At 35.6% G+C, this 18309-nt stretch overlaps 1 protein-coding gene across 1 annotated transcript in view; it reads right to left on the reverse strand.

Moving 5' to 3' along the window:
* LOC106066233 (double-stranded RNA-specific editase 1-like) overlaps positions 1-14841 on the reverse strand; it is a 74017-nt gene extending 59176 nt beyond the window's left edge. The window contains exons 1-5 of the mRNA XM_056004225.1: positions 14160-14841; positions 9107-9165; positions 7827-7898; positions 5405-5595; positions 4118-4293 (exon numbers count right to left, since the gene is read on the reverse strand). Coding sequence (XP_055860200.1) covers positions 4118-4293; positions 5405-5595; positions 7827-7898; positions 9107-9165; positions 14160-14337 — 676 coding nt within the window. The 5' untranslated portion in view covers positions 14338-14841. The remainder of the gene's footprint in view (positions 1-4117; positions 4294-5404; positions 5596-7826; positions 7899-9106; positions 9166-14159) is intronic.
* Positions 14842-18309: the final 3468 nt, after the last annotated feature.

The raw sequence follows: 18309 nt of genomic DNA on the forward strand, positions 1-18309 counted from the left end.
CAGCAGTGACCAATGAAAAACGATCAATAACAAGAAGCTGTCATACCACATGATGAGCCGCGCAATGGAGTGTGACGTCATCCTAGCTGGATGAAGTTAGCTCTGAAGATTTGCTTGGAGTTAATGAGCTATTCAACGAGATGTCAGTCTTGAAACATTTCAAATGAGTTTTTTTTTTTTTAAAGGTTGGACTCGACAATAATCAACATGTACAATTTGTTTGTAGGACCAATGTTGGACCCACTGTATGAGACTCCATACCCATGGGCGGATCCAGAAAGGTGGGCGATTTTTATGCTTTGAAATTAAAATTCATGGGCGATCCTGAGGAAGGGAGGTGGGGAGGTTGGACTCGACAATAATCAACATGTACAATTTGTTTGTAGGACCAATGTCCTATTTATGTTGGCCCCACTGTATGAGACTCCATTACCATGGGCGGATCCACAAGGGTGGGCGATTTTTATGCTTTGAAATTAAAATTCATGTGCGATCCTGGGGAAGGGAGGTGGGGAGGTTGGACTCGACAATAATCAACATATTCAATTTGTTTGTAGGGCCAATATTTGTTTGGGAGCGGTCAGGGTTTAATCTGGAACCTTCGATAAATCCAAACGACAGTCCAGCGCGCAAACCGCACGACCAGGAAGCCATCCAATGTTCTACTTATGTTGGCCTCACTGTATGAGACATTGAGTACTAACTCCATTCCCATGGGAGGATCCACAAGGGTGAACGATTTTTTCTGCTTTGAAGATAAAATTCATGGGAGATCCCGAGGAAAAAAAGGGGGGGGGGGGAGGCTGAGCTTTCTCGAAAATCTTAGCAATGGAAAGAAATCCAACCAAAATAGTTGAGTTCGTTCAAAATGATAGAAACTTGGTAATATAAACATTTCAAGCTGCCCATAGCTTAAAAACATTCAATAACAAAGTTATTCCTAAGGAGTCCAGAAAGTCGTCTCTACCCCCTCCCCCCTCAAAGTGTGCGCCCAAGGTCGACGGAATATAACATGATATGAATTGTAAATTGGGTGCTGAGTAGAGCGTGCTCACACGCACTTAAAACAGCACGCACACACTCTCGCGACAGCTACGATCATTAACATTGCATGCAAGCTTCCAGAAAGAGTCTTGCTGTGCCTCAAACGTTTGCAAATATTCATAAACCCTCGCGCCATAAGCTCAGAAATACTGTCGTGTTCACCATGTAAACTTGTTTATCAAGTCAGAACTCGCTAGCAATGGAACTGAAATGCTACAGAAGGATCCTAGGTATCACCTACAAAGACCGCATCACAAATGAGAAGATAAGAAACAGGATCACAACGGCGATTGGGCCTCACGACGTCCTGCAAACCCTTCAAAAACTGACTGTTAACCACTGTTAACAAAAAAAAAAACGCAAACCAAAACTTTATGGCCATATTACAAGGTCCTCAGGGCTCGCAAAGACCTTCCTTCAGGGAACAGTACCAGGAAAAGAAGAAGAGGAAGAGAAAGTGATGGGAAGACAACATACGAATAAACAGCCTATTTAAGGCAAAATACGGAACAAAGAAAGACAATCGACAGATCACGTGTGGTGCCCCAACGGTTCATCATAATAAAGGGTAGGCAAATTCGCTACAGTTCTCTCCATTTATAAAAAAAAAAAAGGGGGGGGGGAGGGGGCTCAGAGGTAAATCCTCACAAATTTAGCCCCAGCTTAATTTCTTTAATTTCTCAACACTGCGTTATTGCCGTCCAGCGATCAGGAGATTCTTAAAGGGTGATTACGCGCGTGACCGACTGGCCAACACACACACACACACACCTCAGCGTCTCCTGCAAGCCAATCTATTTTCAGCCCCAGTGATGAGATTTTTCAAGTGACTTGTCACTCGCTGGAACTGAAAGGACGACCTGTTACAGAACACTGGACACGCAGAAGTGGATGTTACTAGAGGAGAAAGCAAGGAGACCGGGAGAGTTTAAAAAAAAAAAAGAGGAAGACGACGACGGGGAGGAGGAGGAGGAGGACGAACATAAAGAGACAGAAAAAAAAACACGTAATTCTGACTCCAGTGGTAAAATCAATAAACAATTTCTGTTTGCAGTGGATGTTAATCCCACAAGAAAGTCATGTGAAAAAACAAACATGTGTACAAACAAAGAATGACTGACACAAGGTAAATCCTGTTTTGTTGTCATCAGACGGGGAGGCAGCTAAAAGATTGCTAAGGATAAGGAGGGCGTGTTTGTAGCAGTATTCACTTTTGCATGTCATGTGCCAAAGAAGTAGCGAGAGAGGCTGGTGTATTTGAACATTATTAGTGAAACATCAGATGGTGGAAGACATTCTTAGGAATAATATGTTTGCCTAATATTACAAACTTCTGATGGCTAATCTACATTTAGGCACTGCTATTAAATTAACTGGAATAACTGTCAAATAACAAAAGTCTCATAAATAGGCAAGCAGTTCCCAGTCACAAGACAAGGCCTTAATACTCCCCAGTCACATGACAAGGCCTAAATACTCCCCAGTCACACGACAAGGCCTAAATACTCCCCAGTCACAAGAAAAGGCCTAAATACTCCCCAGTCACAAGAAAGGGCCTAAATACACCCCAGACACATGACAAGGCCTAAATACTCCCCAGTCACACGACAAGGCCTAAATACTCCCCAGTCACAAGAAAAGGCCTAAATACACAAGTCTAATACAAAAGTTTTATCTAATCCACATTATCTTCCAAAAAAAATGTAATTTAGGCTTGTGTGTAACAATGTGTGAGTGCACCTGCAGCTTATGAGTTTGTATAACAACACAAACTCCCCATTGTGTCAAATTTATATTTAATGAATCATAAAATACATTAATATAAAAATATATCTTAAATCTATAGCGCTTACAATATATTTATATATGAGTTAATGTCTTCAAAATATTATTTTAATGTCAGCATAAAAGAACATAGTTTAACCCTCTATTTAAATGTACATCTATTTTTAAATTGTCCAATTCAAAGTTGATCTTCCCAACAATGAACTGATTTTTGCTGGTATGTACAACAACATAGTCACATATATATGAAGAATTAAAACTTATTTCTCAAATAATCAATTTCATAATCAAATGTGGAATTATGAAATTCATGTTTGATCTATAAAGCCTTTCAGTAGAATGTAGAGTTTTATTTAAAAGCTAGTTAGATCTGACAGTTTTTCTCAAATAAATATTGCTCTTAATGTACATATTACTACTTCATGATAGATTTTCTAAATCAGTACTAAACATTTATCAAGCGTAAAGGGCAAGCAAAATCCAATTGCCAGTCTTCAACTAGTCAATAAGGGTCACAAATGACAATTATAAGATACTGCTAATTTCGAAATGATAGATCAAGCTCATTAGAAACAAATCATGATACTACTCCCACAAGATAAGCATGCTATTAAAAAAAATTCACAAAATTAAAAAAAAAAAAAATACACAAAAAAATTCACAAAATAAAAAAATACAAGACAGTTCCACCAAAGTTGTGATATATGATACCTTGAAAAAACACTGGTTTACCCAGACTACATGGTTATGCTTTATCTAGGTCATGATGTATCTTTTGGATAACTATATAATTAATTAATGCTTATTACCGAGCTAATTTTACTATGGATGTCTGTCTGGTAATGTGGTATGCGCTCTGGACTGCCATTTTGGCGGTTCTGGATTCTAGCCATGTCAGCAGCCATCCCCCCACCATCCTGGAGGAGGTTTGAGCTAGGATGTAATCTTTGAGGTTTGAGCTAGGATGTAATCTTTGAGGTTTGAGCTAGGATGTAATCTATGAGGTTTGAGCTAGGATGTAATCAATGAGGTTTGAGCTAGGATGTAATCAATGAGGTTTGATCTAGGTTGTAATAATCTTCAACTCTCAAGGAACATCCCAAATTTGGAAGACAGGACGAAACAAATATGGAGATTCTTCTTCTACTATTCTGCAAGATTTTTGAGGCTTGGAGAGTACTGAAATTTTTTGTACACAAAATGTTCTACTGTGTAAAGCCACAGCCTATACACTGTGGGGGTGATCCTTCCCTTTCATGGTAGCAAAGTTAGTACAATTTCCACTTACCTGGATCATATATTATGTTGTAGAGTTCAACCAATGCCAACTCAGCTGCTCTAGCTCTAGCTACCTTCTTACTCTTGCCTAGCCCCTTGAAACTCATTCCTTGAACCTTACAAACCATGACATACTGTTGATTGGGGGCTTCCTCATCAACTAGCTCGTAATCAACTGAATGTTTCCTGTAAAGCCATACCAATACAGGTTTTTAATTTAAATGAAGCATCTAAACATTTCTAATACACAGTCCAACCTTGTCATTGGCATTCACTTTGTTATTAATGCTTTCTTAATTGCCAACTAGCTTAAGAATTCCGAAATGAATGGGCTTTTTTTAATATCTGTTATGGGCTTCCTTGGTGTCTACAGACTAATGCAAATAAATCAAATGGACGTAACAATCAACGTAATATGAGATCTAATAACACCGGCGAAAAGCTGAAAACTTAATAGAAGTTAGTTGGCGCTGATACTGAATGTCTAACAAGTTTAATAGCAATGAAAGGAACCGTCGAATGTCAGCTAACTCTATACGTTCATAAAATGCTACCTATTTCCAGCAAGGCTAACAATGTAAAAGTTTAAATAATGTTTAATAAAATTAAAAAGAAAAGCTAATGCTTGTCTTTGAACATTATCAAGCACATTAAAGATGGACTTGAATTTTTAAAACAGCATTTTTTTTCCTTGTTATAAAAATGAATAAGTCAGGCACATAATATGTCTACTTTTTAAGACAAAAGTCTACACTTTCATCATGGCCATTGTATCCATTTTCAAGCACGACAAAGGCTCTTTTTGTTATTGAAATCAATATGTGATTACTTTATGTGGGAAGCGTGGTCGAGAGGTTAAGTATGCTTGTACTTGGCTACCTATGAAGGGGGCTCAAGGTTCGACATTCGACTTGAGGAGAGTTGTGTTTACTTAGCGCCTAAATGCAGCACAGAAAACCTTTCCAAGATACCCCCTGCCCACCAACCCACAAATAAGATTGGACCATAGCAATCTGAGCATGCTGTAAGCATGAAAGTAGAGCTATATAAAAGCTATAATATATATATATATATATATATTTTTTTTTTATGTTTTTTTATTGTATATAATGTTTCGTTTTTTTATTTAATCTATTGCTGTGATATTTAAAAAAAATATTTATGCTGTTCTAATATTTTAAAAACTTGTGTACCTTATTTTACTGAGTGGTGCTCTAGAAAAAGCTGAATAGAGAAAAAAAAATTCCTGCAAAGTTTATTCTTAAATTTCGGTATAAATTTCAAAATCATTACTCACTCTTTTTCATTCAGCATCATACACGGATGTCTGGATGTTACTATCCTCTCTCCACCTTCTATTTTTTGAGACAGTTCCAATTTCGGCTCGGTACTCTCCACTTCCTGTTTGGAGACATCATTGAGCTGACTATCTTTCTCTGAGACCACAGTCTGCCACACACCTTCTGACACATCCAATACTGGATATTGCTTAAAACAATGAAAAAAAAAGTTATATTAAAATGTATTATTCGGTGTTTGATCTGATAAAACTAAAAACTAAATACACCTGTTGTCTATTGCAGCACTGTCTCTACTTTCTAAACACAAGATTAAAACCTCAGATCCCCACTTGCTAAATCCTTACCAACTTGCAGAATGTAAAAGATGTTAAATTTTTTTAACGTGTCCTACCCCATTTTTTTTTTTAAGTTTTATTTTAGGAGCACAGAAAGAGGAAAAGCCTCTATCTGATTTGTGCATTTTGTCTGTCTGTTTAAAGAATAAATTATTTCTCCATCGCCAGGACTGTGCTAAAAACAAATCAATGCAACAGCTACTTCCCTTCTTCAGAAAGCAAACTGTTTTGTTTTAAAAATTAAATATGCAAAGTTTTTTTTTCATAAACAAACATCATTTCTGAATTAATTAAATAATGGTCAAATGATGTACATAAAGATAAGGGAAATACAAAATTTAAATGTTGTGCCACTGCTGTAATAGTTTCTGTTATTTAAAAATCCTATGCCCATGCCACATGTGTGGGAAGCCTGGTCGAGAGGTCAAGTGCGCTTGACTTGGCTATCTAGAAGGGGGCTCGAGGTTCGACACCTGACTCGGGCAGAGTTGTGTTTACTGAGCGCCTAAAGGCAGCACGGAAAACCAACTCCTAGATACCCCCTCCCCCCCACTGGTCCACAAATGAGATTTACCAAAAGCGCTCTGAGCATGCTATAAGCATTAAAGTAGCGCTATATAAAAGCAATAATAATAATAATAATAATGTGTGTGTAAAGTGTCAGCACACAATACAGCTGACCAGCAGTAGCAAATTTTATTAGGTCACATTAAGTGTTCAGGAGAAAATTATGCAGATTTTGCTAGATGACAACTGATTTGCATAAACATGAAGTTCAGTCAAGGTAGAAGCTAGGACAATGTACTATCAAAGATGCCAAGGATCCAGAAAGATTGATATACGCAGCTATTTAAAAGAGAAGCTACCTATCACAGTCAATCAGTGATAAGTCAGTCTTTGTTCAGGCCAGTCTCTAGTCATCAGACATTGTTCCATTGGATTATTTAGCGTGCTATTTCTCAACTGGATGGATTACTACTAAATCGCTTGTATCTTTAATGAGTTTTAATTCAACTATTCTGTTCATGTTATCATTGTGAATTATATTTTGAATTATATGTTTTGTTCAACTGAGTTTGAAGGCTTTAAACTCAAAAGAAAATTATTCAGAGCTAAGTGGCTTCACCATTTCCTAGCAATGGGTAGTACAAACTTAAGGCACCTCTGAATCTGTGTATGTCATATGATTGTGAAGACAATATAAACAATCTCTCCTTTAAACACAGTTGAGACAACATATACATACAGTAGCCAATGTTTATTTGTCTCTTTCTCTCTGTCTACATGTAAAAAAGAAACTGTTAAAAACCTAGCCATTCTCAGGAAGGCTATACAAGTAGAGCCTCCTTCAATGTTAGGTTGGGAAATCGATTTTTACAGGTCCTGCATTGGATGTACTAGAAGGCTATCAAGTTTCATAGTACAGAACCTTCCCTTGGACATGTAAAGCTTACATTTGACTGTGTTAAAAACACTTAACTCCATTTGTTATTTTAATTTGTATTAATTCAATGATTGTAATCCACAAGTTTATCAGTAAAGATTCCAAGAAAAAAGCATAAATCTTACCAAATGGATTTCTACTTAGATTTGTGAATCTATACTTTCTTTTTAACTTTCTTTTTAACATACTATACAATATGCAATTACCATTTTTTATTTACATCCAACATTGCTGTCTTGAGTGCAAACAGCTGATTGAGTAAGTGTAAAAATAATACTAATTTAATGACATTATTAAACATGCTATTCTCTTTTTAGACACTTTCATGTGCTAATTTGAAAAAAACAGCAATTAACTCGTTCTCTCCGTAATTATTTTCCTCATTCCGATAGTAATATTCATTTTGCTCATTTGTATTTCACTATTCTGTTCTGATTAAACTTCAATAACTTTTTGTTTGTTATTAGAAAATGTTATGCTTGGTATCAAACTATAGAATGAATGCTCTTTTTACACAACACAAATTAAAGTTTATAAATTAAAAAAATCAATTTAGTTTCATGGGGTCAAAGCAACGATGACATCGTCGATTAGGAGAGAAAGAGTTAATAAGTTATAAATATAAAGGTAACAACTCACATTTCCACCAGGGTTCTGACCAGAGTTACTATATTCCTCATCGCTATGAATGCACTCATACTTTTGCTGCGGCTGAAAAAAAGCAGACAGTATTAAATAAATAATGTGTAACTGCACTATGAAAAACCCAAAGAAAATAATTTGTGAAAAACTGAGTTTAAACCCTGTCCTTCTGTGTTTCAGGAGTCACAGCAGTGGCTGTGGATGATTGCAATTATTTACCTCTTATGCTGTACAATTGCTGGCTTTCAGATACCTCGTAATCACACATGTATACATTAAAACAAAGTCATAAAGATTGTTTCATCTAAACTTAATAGCTAAGTTTTTCAACTTGAATTTTTTTAAAGTCTAGGAAGAAGTGCCATCTTATAAAACCTCACACATGTATACATTAAAACAAAGTCATAAAGATTGTTTCATCTAAACTTAATAGCTAAGTTTTTCAACTTGAATTTTTTAAAAGTCTAGGAAGAAGTGCCATCTTATAAAACCTCACACATGTATACATTAAAACAAAGTCATAAAGATTGTTTCATCTAAACTTAATAGCTAAGTTTTTCAACTTGAATTTTTTTAAAGTCTAGGAAGAAGTGCCATCTTATAAAACCTCACACAAGTATACATTAAAACAAGGTCATAAAGATTGTTTCATCTAAACTTAATAGCTAAGTTTTTCAACTTGAATTTTTTTAAAGTCTAGGAAGAAGTGCCATCTTATAAAACCTCTCAGTGCTGAACGACTGAAGAAAACAGAAAACTATTTTTCCTTGGCACAATCTGCAAAAGAGCTCAGCAGCAAAAAGCTGGCTAGAAGAAGAAGAAAACCTGTCATGAAAGAAATAGGACTAAAACTTGAGAAAAGAAAAAGACAAGAAGTATAAGGTATATGGTATAATGATATCAGTCTATCCTATGAAATGGGTTAAGCACAAGGTTTATAAGAACCCAATGACCTCAAAAGTGCAAACTAACCAAGTCATTATAAATGACGGCATTTTAATCCTGTAAACGTCGTTTTGTTTTTCCTTCTGTAAGTAAGCTATGTTACAAAATAAAGTCCCCTCCTAAGATTGTGCTTGCCTTTGTTTGCAAGGTAGCAATAGGGAACTATATAAAACAACAAGAACCTTTACCTTTCTCTAACTTATTGACATTTGTTTACACAATTCACGACTCAGGTTCAAATACCTTGATTTTATTCCCGTTATGAAAAAAACGTTTTTGGGGGTAAGTCATAATAAAATGTCAAATAAAAAGCAAAAAAAAAAAACACTTACACTTTGACTAGGAACAAAGTGGATTGGCTCGACATGACTTGCAGAAGATGAACCTGAGGCTGCAGGATAAGAAAAACAAAAAAAATCTTAAGAGTAAAAAAAAAAACAAAAAAACATTTTATTGTCTCAAAACCCATGACTGTTGTCAATGTAAGTGGGCTTAAAGAAATGAAAAGGAAAGATAACAGTAGGAGCACAAATAGATGTAGCCTGAGAATGATTTTAGCCCTGAAACAAACATTATTAATAATAATAATTTAGATTACCATCATAATTACTTTAACGCCACAAACAAACACACCATGGTTTTGTTTTTTTAAATAAGTCAGAAATAGATTCATAGTTAAACATTTGTTGTTGTTGTTTTTAAAGATCTGTTACAACAGTAGTTAAATAAAAACCCAAAGAAGTACAGTTGAAAAAAAAAAATTTAAAAAGTTCAATTTCAAAAAATGACACCAAAAGAAAAAACAAGGATTTAGCAAGCATAAGATAAATAACAAAAATTTTCCTAAATAAAAAAAAAATGTTTTTAGTTCTCAGAACAAGAAAATATCTTTGTGATTTATTTTGTAATTAATAATTAATTAGAATAAACTCAAACATGAAAATTACAGAAAGTTATGATAAGCAAAAATGGCATAATAATTATTATAATGTAATAATATAGTACCTTAATGTGTTTTGGGATAACCTAGTCAAATGGAGCAAATAAGAACACAAATATGGGCCATTGTCTAACATGTAATCTATTCCAAACTGCCTTAAAAACAGATCAAGCGAAAATGTACGATGTTCGAGAATGCAATTTATTATATTTTTAGATGATTCAGAAAATGTCATTAGAAGTCTGGAGTCTCAGATCAATAGTACTTGCTAGATTTAGTATTTTCCCCTCATCTATGTATAAGGCATGAAATATATTACATATTTGCTCCAATGGCTAACATATAATTGGCTACCTCTCCAATGTACACAATTTGACTATGGCGAGTTATCCTGTGGCTGTCAGTGACAGGTTGTATGCAGACTGCAGCTGGGAAAGACTAGAGCCATGCTGTGTATAACCAGTGGCAAGCCAGGGAACAGTTAGAAATACCAAGCTATCCTTTTCATGAAGTGTTCAAATGTAACATCCCCTGTCATTCGCAGTGTTTAGGTAAGGCATTACTAATTTAATCTCCTTGTAAACAATTTTTTTTTATTGAGATGTGTGGAAAACAATATTATGTTAATAATGTGACATTCATGAAAAAAGGCATAGCCTGAGAATTTCTTAATAACTGCAGAAGCAAGGCTAGACTCACTGGTTCTTCCCAAGCAGGCCTCCTTTATATATGTTGACAGCCATGATGCCAATGCAATCTGCAGCTTTTATTGTTATAAAGAGGATGTGAGTTATGAAAAACTCATCTTACCAGCAGCTGACAGGGCAGTGAATCAACAGGCTAAGGAAGGCTACAATGTCCACAGCAAGTCACACTCTCGGAATATTTACAAGCTCTAGTGACAACATCATCCTGTCTAGACAAAGACCACTCTTCAAATAAATCCTTGAGCTCAATACATACTATCATTTCCCCCACAATGCTTTAACAATCGAGCATAGTTCATACTAAAATCTAATAAGCATATTTGAATAAATTAAACATTGAACATGGCATGGAGAAAACTGTTCAAAATTCATTTTAGCAAATGTAAAACCTGGATTTGTAAGTAACTTCATCTTATAGGTCTTCACAAGATAAGCAAAACAAATGAAACGAAAAATGTCTATCATCATTAGAAACCTGGAAAGCCTTATTGCACTCACACTCAAACTATAGGTTTTTTTTTTAAATGTTTCAGAAAAAAAATCTGTTATTAAATGCAAAAATGTAGCTTAAATTTAAAAGAATAATAATAATCACTATTAATAGAGTGTCACATAATATGTGGGAAATAATGTGATTATTTAGGTCATTGTTTAAATCGAAATTTGCCATTACAACTAAGTTTATGTTTGAAGTCCACAGGGGCAAATGTTGCCAGCACAACTTCAATTGATTCACACCAACCATAAACAGAAAGCTAATGCTGTAGAAATCTTTAGAAACTACAATTGTATGGTCAACTCTTAGATTAACTCTTGTCTCATTCTGTGACATAAATCGTAACAGTAATATTAAAATAGCAATCTAGCTTCATTTTTTAAATACATAGTTCCCTTTTCTGATTATTTGATCTATAGGGCAGACAATGTTAAAGTCATCTGGCGGTGTGGCTGAGTGGTTAAGCACATGGCTTCTGAACCTGGGTTTGAATCTCGGTGAAGACAGACAATTTGAATTCCTGGATTTTTATGGTGCATTTGAGTCCACCCAACTCTAATGAGTACCTGACTTAAGTTGGGGAAAGTAAAGGTGGTTGGTCATTGTGCTGGCCGCATGTCACCCTACTCATTTACCATTGGAAAAGAAACAGATGTCTGATGACCTTAAATGCATAAACGTGGCAATATTCTTCTTTCTACACAAACATCTATGTTATACACACGCCTAGGAAAACTCTTATATTCTAAATTATCATTGTACAAAGGAAGTAGATTTCTATTGCCATAAAAAACTTTACAAATATAGCCTAAATAAAGAAAATGCTTCCTAAAGCAAAAATAGAAGCTAAGCTATAATATATATAAATCATTTCATCTGTAAGAGCAATGGTTGTCACCTAAAGCAATAAAATAAAATGTATGATGATCACCAGAAATCATTAGCATCAAGTAGCAATGTGTTCTGAAATATCTCACCTTTAACCCAATAGGGCTTATCCATTATCAGTTGGAAAAACTACCCTCTACATCCTAAACAAAGAGAGGTAACTCTAAATATGATGAGCTTTTTATACAAAAGTTTTTTAAAAAGTGCTGCTAACTTCCCATAACATCCTACCACATTAGACATTTATTTTGTAAAAATCGCATCCTACCACAACAGGCGCTATCGGGTTAAACAAAGGTTAAAACAGGCTATTGACATTTTCCCGCATCAAGATTGATTTGATAACTGTATACTATCAAATCTTTTTAACAGCAAAACCTATATTTCTTTAACACTTCAGTATGAAGACCCACCAATAGCGACAGGTCACCTTGAAAGAAAGTCAGATAACAGAGGAGCGAAAATTGTATTCAAACCAAAAAGCAGGCAACCCAAAGGCAGACTCCTAATGCGATGGATTGATGATGTGGAGGTAGATCTGCAACAGCTTGGGGTTAGGGCGTGGAGACGAAAGGCCCAGGAGAGATCTGAATGGAAGGATGTGTTGAAGCAGGCCAGAGCCCTCCATGGGCTGTAACGCCACTAGGATGGATGGATGGATGGATACTCTCAAAACTAGGCTGCACTTTTTTTGTGTATTTTTGAAAGGCCTGAAACCAAAAACTCCTAAAATGATTTTGACATGCCACTAACACCAACTTTAACTTGACCTTGTGTTTCTTTTCATCTCTTTTGCCATTTCAATTATGCTTCACACAATATTTGATTGATTGATCAGGAGTGGGATGATTACAAATAAAATTGGTATACTGTTTCTTTGTGTTACTATGAGCACTTGATACAGGACTTGCCAGCACAAAAGGTTGATGCTGATTTTCTGTTGCTTTCTTTTGTGACCAACAATATCTTTTGCCACTTAAATTTTGAGTGTCCTGATATATATACATATTCCACTTCATTGCAGTTGTTTAATGATGCTAACAACAAGGTTCTCATGTAGCCAATAGTTAGGTATGCATGTTTTCATAGGGCAGGTAAGGCAATGTGATGTGACACCATGCAATAGTTGTGGCTTAGACTTGTGCCTTAATTGTTTTGTTTTTTTATCATTAACCCCGAAACATATTCAGACACAGCATACATTTGAGGATATATAGTAATCTATATTTATAGAAAAGGGTTGTGAAGGTACTGCATATTTTAATGATTTGTAACAGCCAAATAAATAATTTTCAAAGATCAATATGAAATTTTATTGACTTTTGAAAACTTTGAGCTGTTCATAAAAGTAAGATATTTTTAGATCTATGGCATACAAAATAAAAATGGTTAAAAATCCAGCTTTCTGAGTTTCTGTCAATAATGTCAGAGCTGAAAGTAAAACAAAAAGATTAAATGGATCTCATTCACCAATCGTAAACAATCAACATTTAGCCACATGGTTCTCTATCTCTTCTATACAAAATATGTAATCCATAAAGGCTGTCACGTGATACGTTTTTTTTCATTGTTTTATCAATATTATCACGTGGCTAAATGTTGTTTGTTTACGATTTGTGAATAAAGTCCATTACATGTACTCTCTAATAGATCTAGATACAGAGGTATAAATATTATTATGTCATTAACTTGATTTAGTAGCTCTAATAGCTCTAGATCTAGATACAATAAAATTATATACTGACTTACTGACCTAGGTCTGAATGAATGGAAATGTCTTCAATTCTGAAGAGTAAGGATTAGATCTAGTCATTGAGTGCAGTTTAGACTCTATACTCTATAGATAGATCTACTGCCTAAGAACTATACTCACAGAGAGTCTTAGTCACTCAACTCTGAAGGAACATACGAAAAATGTAAAACCTTTTATAAACATTTTAAATATATAGCACTACTTTTTATGGCATGCTCAGAACGCTATGGTCCAATCAAGTCCAATCTCATATGTGGACTGGTGGGAGAGGGTGGTATCTGAGAGAAAGTTTTTTCGTGCTGCATTTAGGCACTCAGTAAACACAACCCTGCTCTAGTCAGGTGTCCACCGTAAGGCCCCCTTTGTAGGTAGCCAAGCCAAGTTCAAGCATGTACTTTTTATTAAGTGTCTTACTTAAAGCCTTTCGACCACCCATCCATTAGGTCTAGAATAGTCTAGATCTAATGATATTAATGACTCTAATGTAGTACTAGCGTCTAGTAGTAGAGATATATAGATCTAGATTTAATATTAATTATAATCATATTCATAAAAATAGATCGAGAATAGAGATCTTTTGAAATAATTGAATTTTTATAACCTGGTTGCCAACGCTCGTAAGAAGCTTGTGTTTCTTGAGAAAATTGAGACATATTTTCCCCTCTGCCACTAGCTCGAGGACTGGGATCTTGAAACGATTCAGTTTGTGCCTGTGGTTGAAAATTTTGTTGCTGAGAACCTCGTCCTCTTCCTCGATATCTTGGTCTGCCACCACGCATTTTTTGAGATACTAGATATAGATCTAGAGTCTAGATCTATATATAGTGATAGTGACTTATAGTCAACAAAGAAGAATTTATAGAAGATAGATCTAAATCTAGATCTAGTTTTTCACCACAAGATAAAATTTAAAAGAATAAATTCATTAAGATTTAACTTAATTTAAGATAGATCTATATTCTACTATGATACTAGATCTAGTACTCTAGATCTATCTCACTTTCGGTATCTCAAGTCAAGAGTATCTGAAGTAGATCTATTTGAAAATTGGTCTCTAGCTAGCTAGATAGTAGATCTAGAATCTAGAGATCTAGATTTATATCTGAATCTAGGTTTACCAAAAAGAAATCATACAAATATTATAATAATCTAGAATAGATAGTTGCCGGTAAACCTATAGATCTAGAGGTCTATTAATTATTTATTTCTAATATAGATCTACTAATTTATTACACTCAACACCAAGTTGACCAAGGTGTCGCGATACAATACATCAACATCCAATAATTTTTTGATCAAATACCCAGAATAAAAATATTAAAACACCCAAAAAAAATCCAGACTTTATATAGATCCTTATAAATCCATTCCAGGAAGAAAATACTGCCTTGATCTGATACAATAGATTGCGTTATTAAAATACTTATTGAAATAATAAAAATTATTAAAACTTTTTATTTCAGTGTGGGTTGGGGAAGAGTGTATTGTTGCATGCCCATACTCCAATAGGTGAATAGGGGCGACGGGTTGTAAGTTTGTAGGACGCTGATGGAGCTGCGTAGCCACGGGGAAAACTGCATTTCTCATATTAGTCTTCGCGGACTCGAAGACAGGATTTGTAGCACACAAAAGTTCCCTTTTCAGACATTATGATCAATAGGGCAGATGATGTAAAGGTCATCTGTTCTTCTAGCCCACAGTTAACGAGGATGTCGTGTGGCCAGCATAACGACCAACCGCCTTTATTATTACAGTTGCTGAGATCACCCTTCTTGGGGCGCTTTATTTAGTATTCTTCCCCCCCCCACCCCCCATTTTGCTGGCATGTCCTCCTCCTCCTCCCATACCCTTTCAAAAAGCTGGTTGAGCAGTTCTACTGAACATTCCAGGTGTGCTTTCAAGGCTTCTGCTGGATTATCATCAGGTCCTGCTGACCTTCCATTTTTGAGACAGCCCTCTTAATTTTTGTTTAACCTAGTAGTATTACTATAGTTTGTTGGGAGATCATAAATGGGTGGCTCTATGATATAGGCCAGTCAAGATGCGGCCCGGGGGGCAGATCCGGCCCGCGACGTGCTTCCATCAGGCCCGCCAAAAAGTCGGCACAAAATATAGAAAATTCCCCCTCCCCAACCCAAATTTTCAAAATGTATCTTTAATATTTAACATTTGTGCCTTCATGAAATAAGACTATAGAATCTACAAGGAAAAGTGAACGGATCTTTACTTTTTTTTTTTTTTTTGTAAAACATGATACTATTGCTGGCCAACATGTTTGTTTTTATAAAGTAAGTCTGGCTGTTTTTAAAAAACAAGAACAACACAATATAAACAGAACTTACGCCATTTTTTGAAGTGTAAAGAGAAAATTCAAATATTCCAATAATTCAATGTAAGTAGCCTACTAGACCCTAGGGTTTGAAATAAAATAGTTTCAGGTCAATTTCAGTTTTTGTATCTTTTCCATTATGTGGCCCGCGACACTAGTGTTGGAAATTAAAATGGCTCGCAGATTGAATTAGGTTTTGTGCATCACTGATATAGGCTAATTCATTATTACAGCTAGTAGCCTATTATCTTGTATATAAAAGGTCGTTGAAAAAGGTGAAGGCGCGGTAATCAATCGGAAAGATGGACAAAATGGAGACAAAGTTTTGAACTGTTTATGGTGGTCACGGAAAATAATACGAAGCCCGAGCCAGTGAAGAAAGCTTTATTGTTACACCTGATCGGTGAACCAGCTCGAGACATATACAATACTTTTTAAATATGTGAAGATGAGACTGTAGACAAAATAATTGAAAGATTAGACAATAATTTATTTTTTTTGCCTAAGTCAACACTGTGTATGATAGATTTAAATTATTCAAAAGAAATCAGAAAAACGGTGAAAAGTTTGAATAGTATTATACTAAGTTGAATTCGGCAAAAGAATGCAAGTTCGACAACCTTCAAGATGAACTTATCAGAAATCGATTGGTATGTGGCATACAGTCGGATCGAGTGAGAGAGAGACTTCTGAGAGATGTAGACTTAACTTTAGAGAAAACAGCAAGCATAATTCGTGCTGACGAGCATACCCAGAACCAAATGATAGATATGAAAAGAATACATATAGATGCTGCTTATAAATTAAAGGCAGAAGATAGAAAGCCAGTAAAAAGGCTAAGGCTAATGGCAAAGAATCATGTAACAAGTAGCATTAGAAATTGCAGATCTTGTGGTAGATCTCACGGCCTATACAATTGCCCAGCATGTGGACAGACATGCTGAGAATGTAAAAAAAAAACAAAAAACCCAGTAATTTCGTCGCACGTCGTTCGAAATACTTCAAGGCTGTTGATTCAATGAAAGATGAAAGTCACGCAAGCCAAGTAAATGAGTTGTGGTTTGACGCAATAGGCAATGACAACAATGTCAAAGTTTGAATGGTTGATGTCAATATTGTTACAAATGACCAGTGACAGGAAGAGGTTAATGTGTGACCCTGGAATGTACATGTATAAACAGAGACAGGATTATACGTGTCCTCACGTGTTGTTCCAGGGGACGAACAGATCTAAGTAGGGGGACAGTTACTAATGAACAGTGACAGATAAAGGTCACTACGTGTGACCCCGACTTGATGACACTGCAGCGAGTGTTTTCTGGAATCTACATGTATAAATAAAGACAGGATGTGACGTTTCCTGACATGTTATTCCAGAGGATACTAGGAGTGTTTGTGCAACTTTAGAGAAGCGATTAGGGACTCTATATAAGCCTGAAAGTTAATGTGAAAGTCGGTCGTATGGAGTCGTGAGTGAGTCGTTACAGTCGATACAGACAATGTAAGACGTGTGCGGCTCTCGTGGAAGTGAAATGTGTACGACTCGATGCAAGTTAACTAGGGTAGAGTTAACTGGAGTGGACTACTGTCGTTAAAGTCTATACAGCGAACTACAGTGGACTTGAGCCGTTACAGTCGATACAGTCGATGTAAGACGTGTGCGGCTCTGATTCGGTAGACTTGAGTACGACTTGGTTCAGCTTTGGGAGACCTGGAGCGACACTGGGAAGTGTGTCGTTGGTCTGTTCTGTGGAATACGGCTCGATGCAAATTGAGAAGAGAGGAATTGCAACGAAGTGAAGAGATGCAGTGCAACGAAGTATAGCTAACTGTAAACTGACATATATTGTACAGTCTTCTACGCTACATGTTACAGTAATGTTAGAGTTAATAGTCAATAAAGTTATATGAAACTGAAAGTTTAGTCGTCAAGTTCTTTGCAGTGTTTTTATTTGTGTGCCTACTAATACATTTAGCCAGAAGATTCAGAAATACGTAACAATATTATGGGAAAAATAGTCAAAATGAAGATTGACACAGGAGCACAAGCTAATGTCATATCCGAGTCAACGTGGAACACTTTAGAAACTGATAGTCAATTACAGCACCGAACTGAAGGGAGTTGCATCGGTCACATTTATAGTCAGCGATGTAGAAGCTAAAGATGATCTGTACGGGATCAAGAAAAGTATAAATCCTATACTAGATCTGAAGACATCTATTGCTTTAAAACTAATTGTCTTAATATGAGAAAAGAGTCCTTGTAATCACAACAAATTTCCATATGGATCAATAAGGCAGTCTTAGTCTTAGTCTTAATTGAAGCAAAGGGAAACGTCGAAGTACATGATGAGTAACAGAATGAAGTTTTACAAGTGTTGATGAAAAAAATATAGCAAGTATTCGAAGGACTCGGTAAATA

Source organism: Biomphalaria glabrata, chromosome 11 (genome assembly GCF_947242115.1).
Source record: "Biomphalaria glabrata chromosome 11, xgBioGlab47.1, whole genome shotgun sequence".
In the NCBI taxonomy this organism is placed as follows: Eukaryota; Metazoa; Mollusca; class Gastropoda; family Planorbidae; genus Biomphalaria; species Biomphalaria glabrata.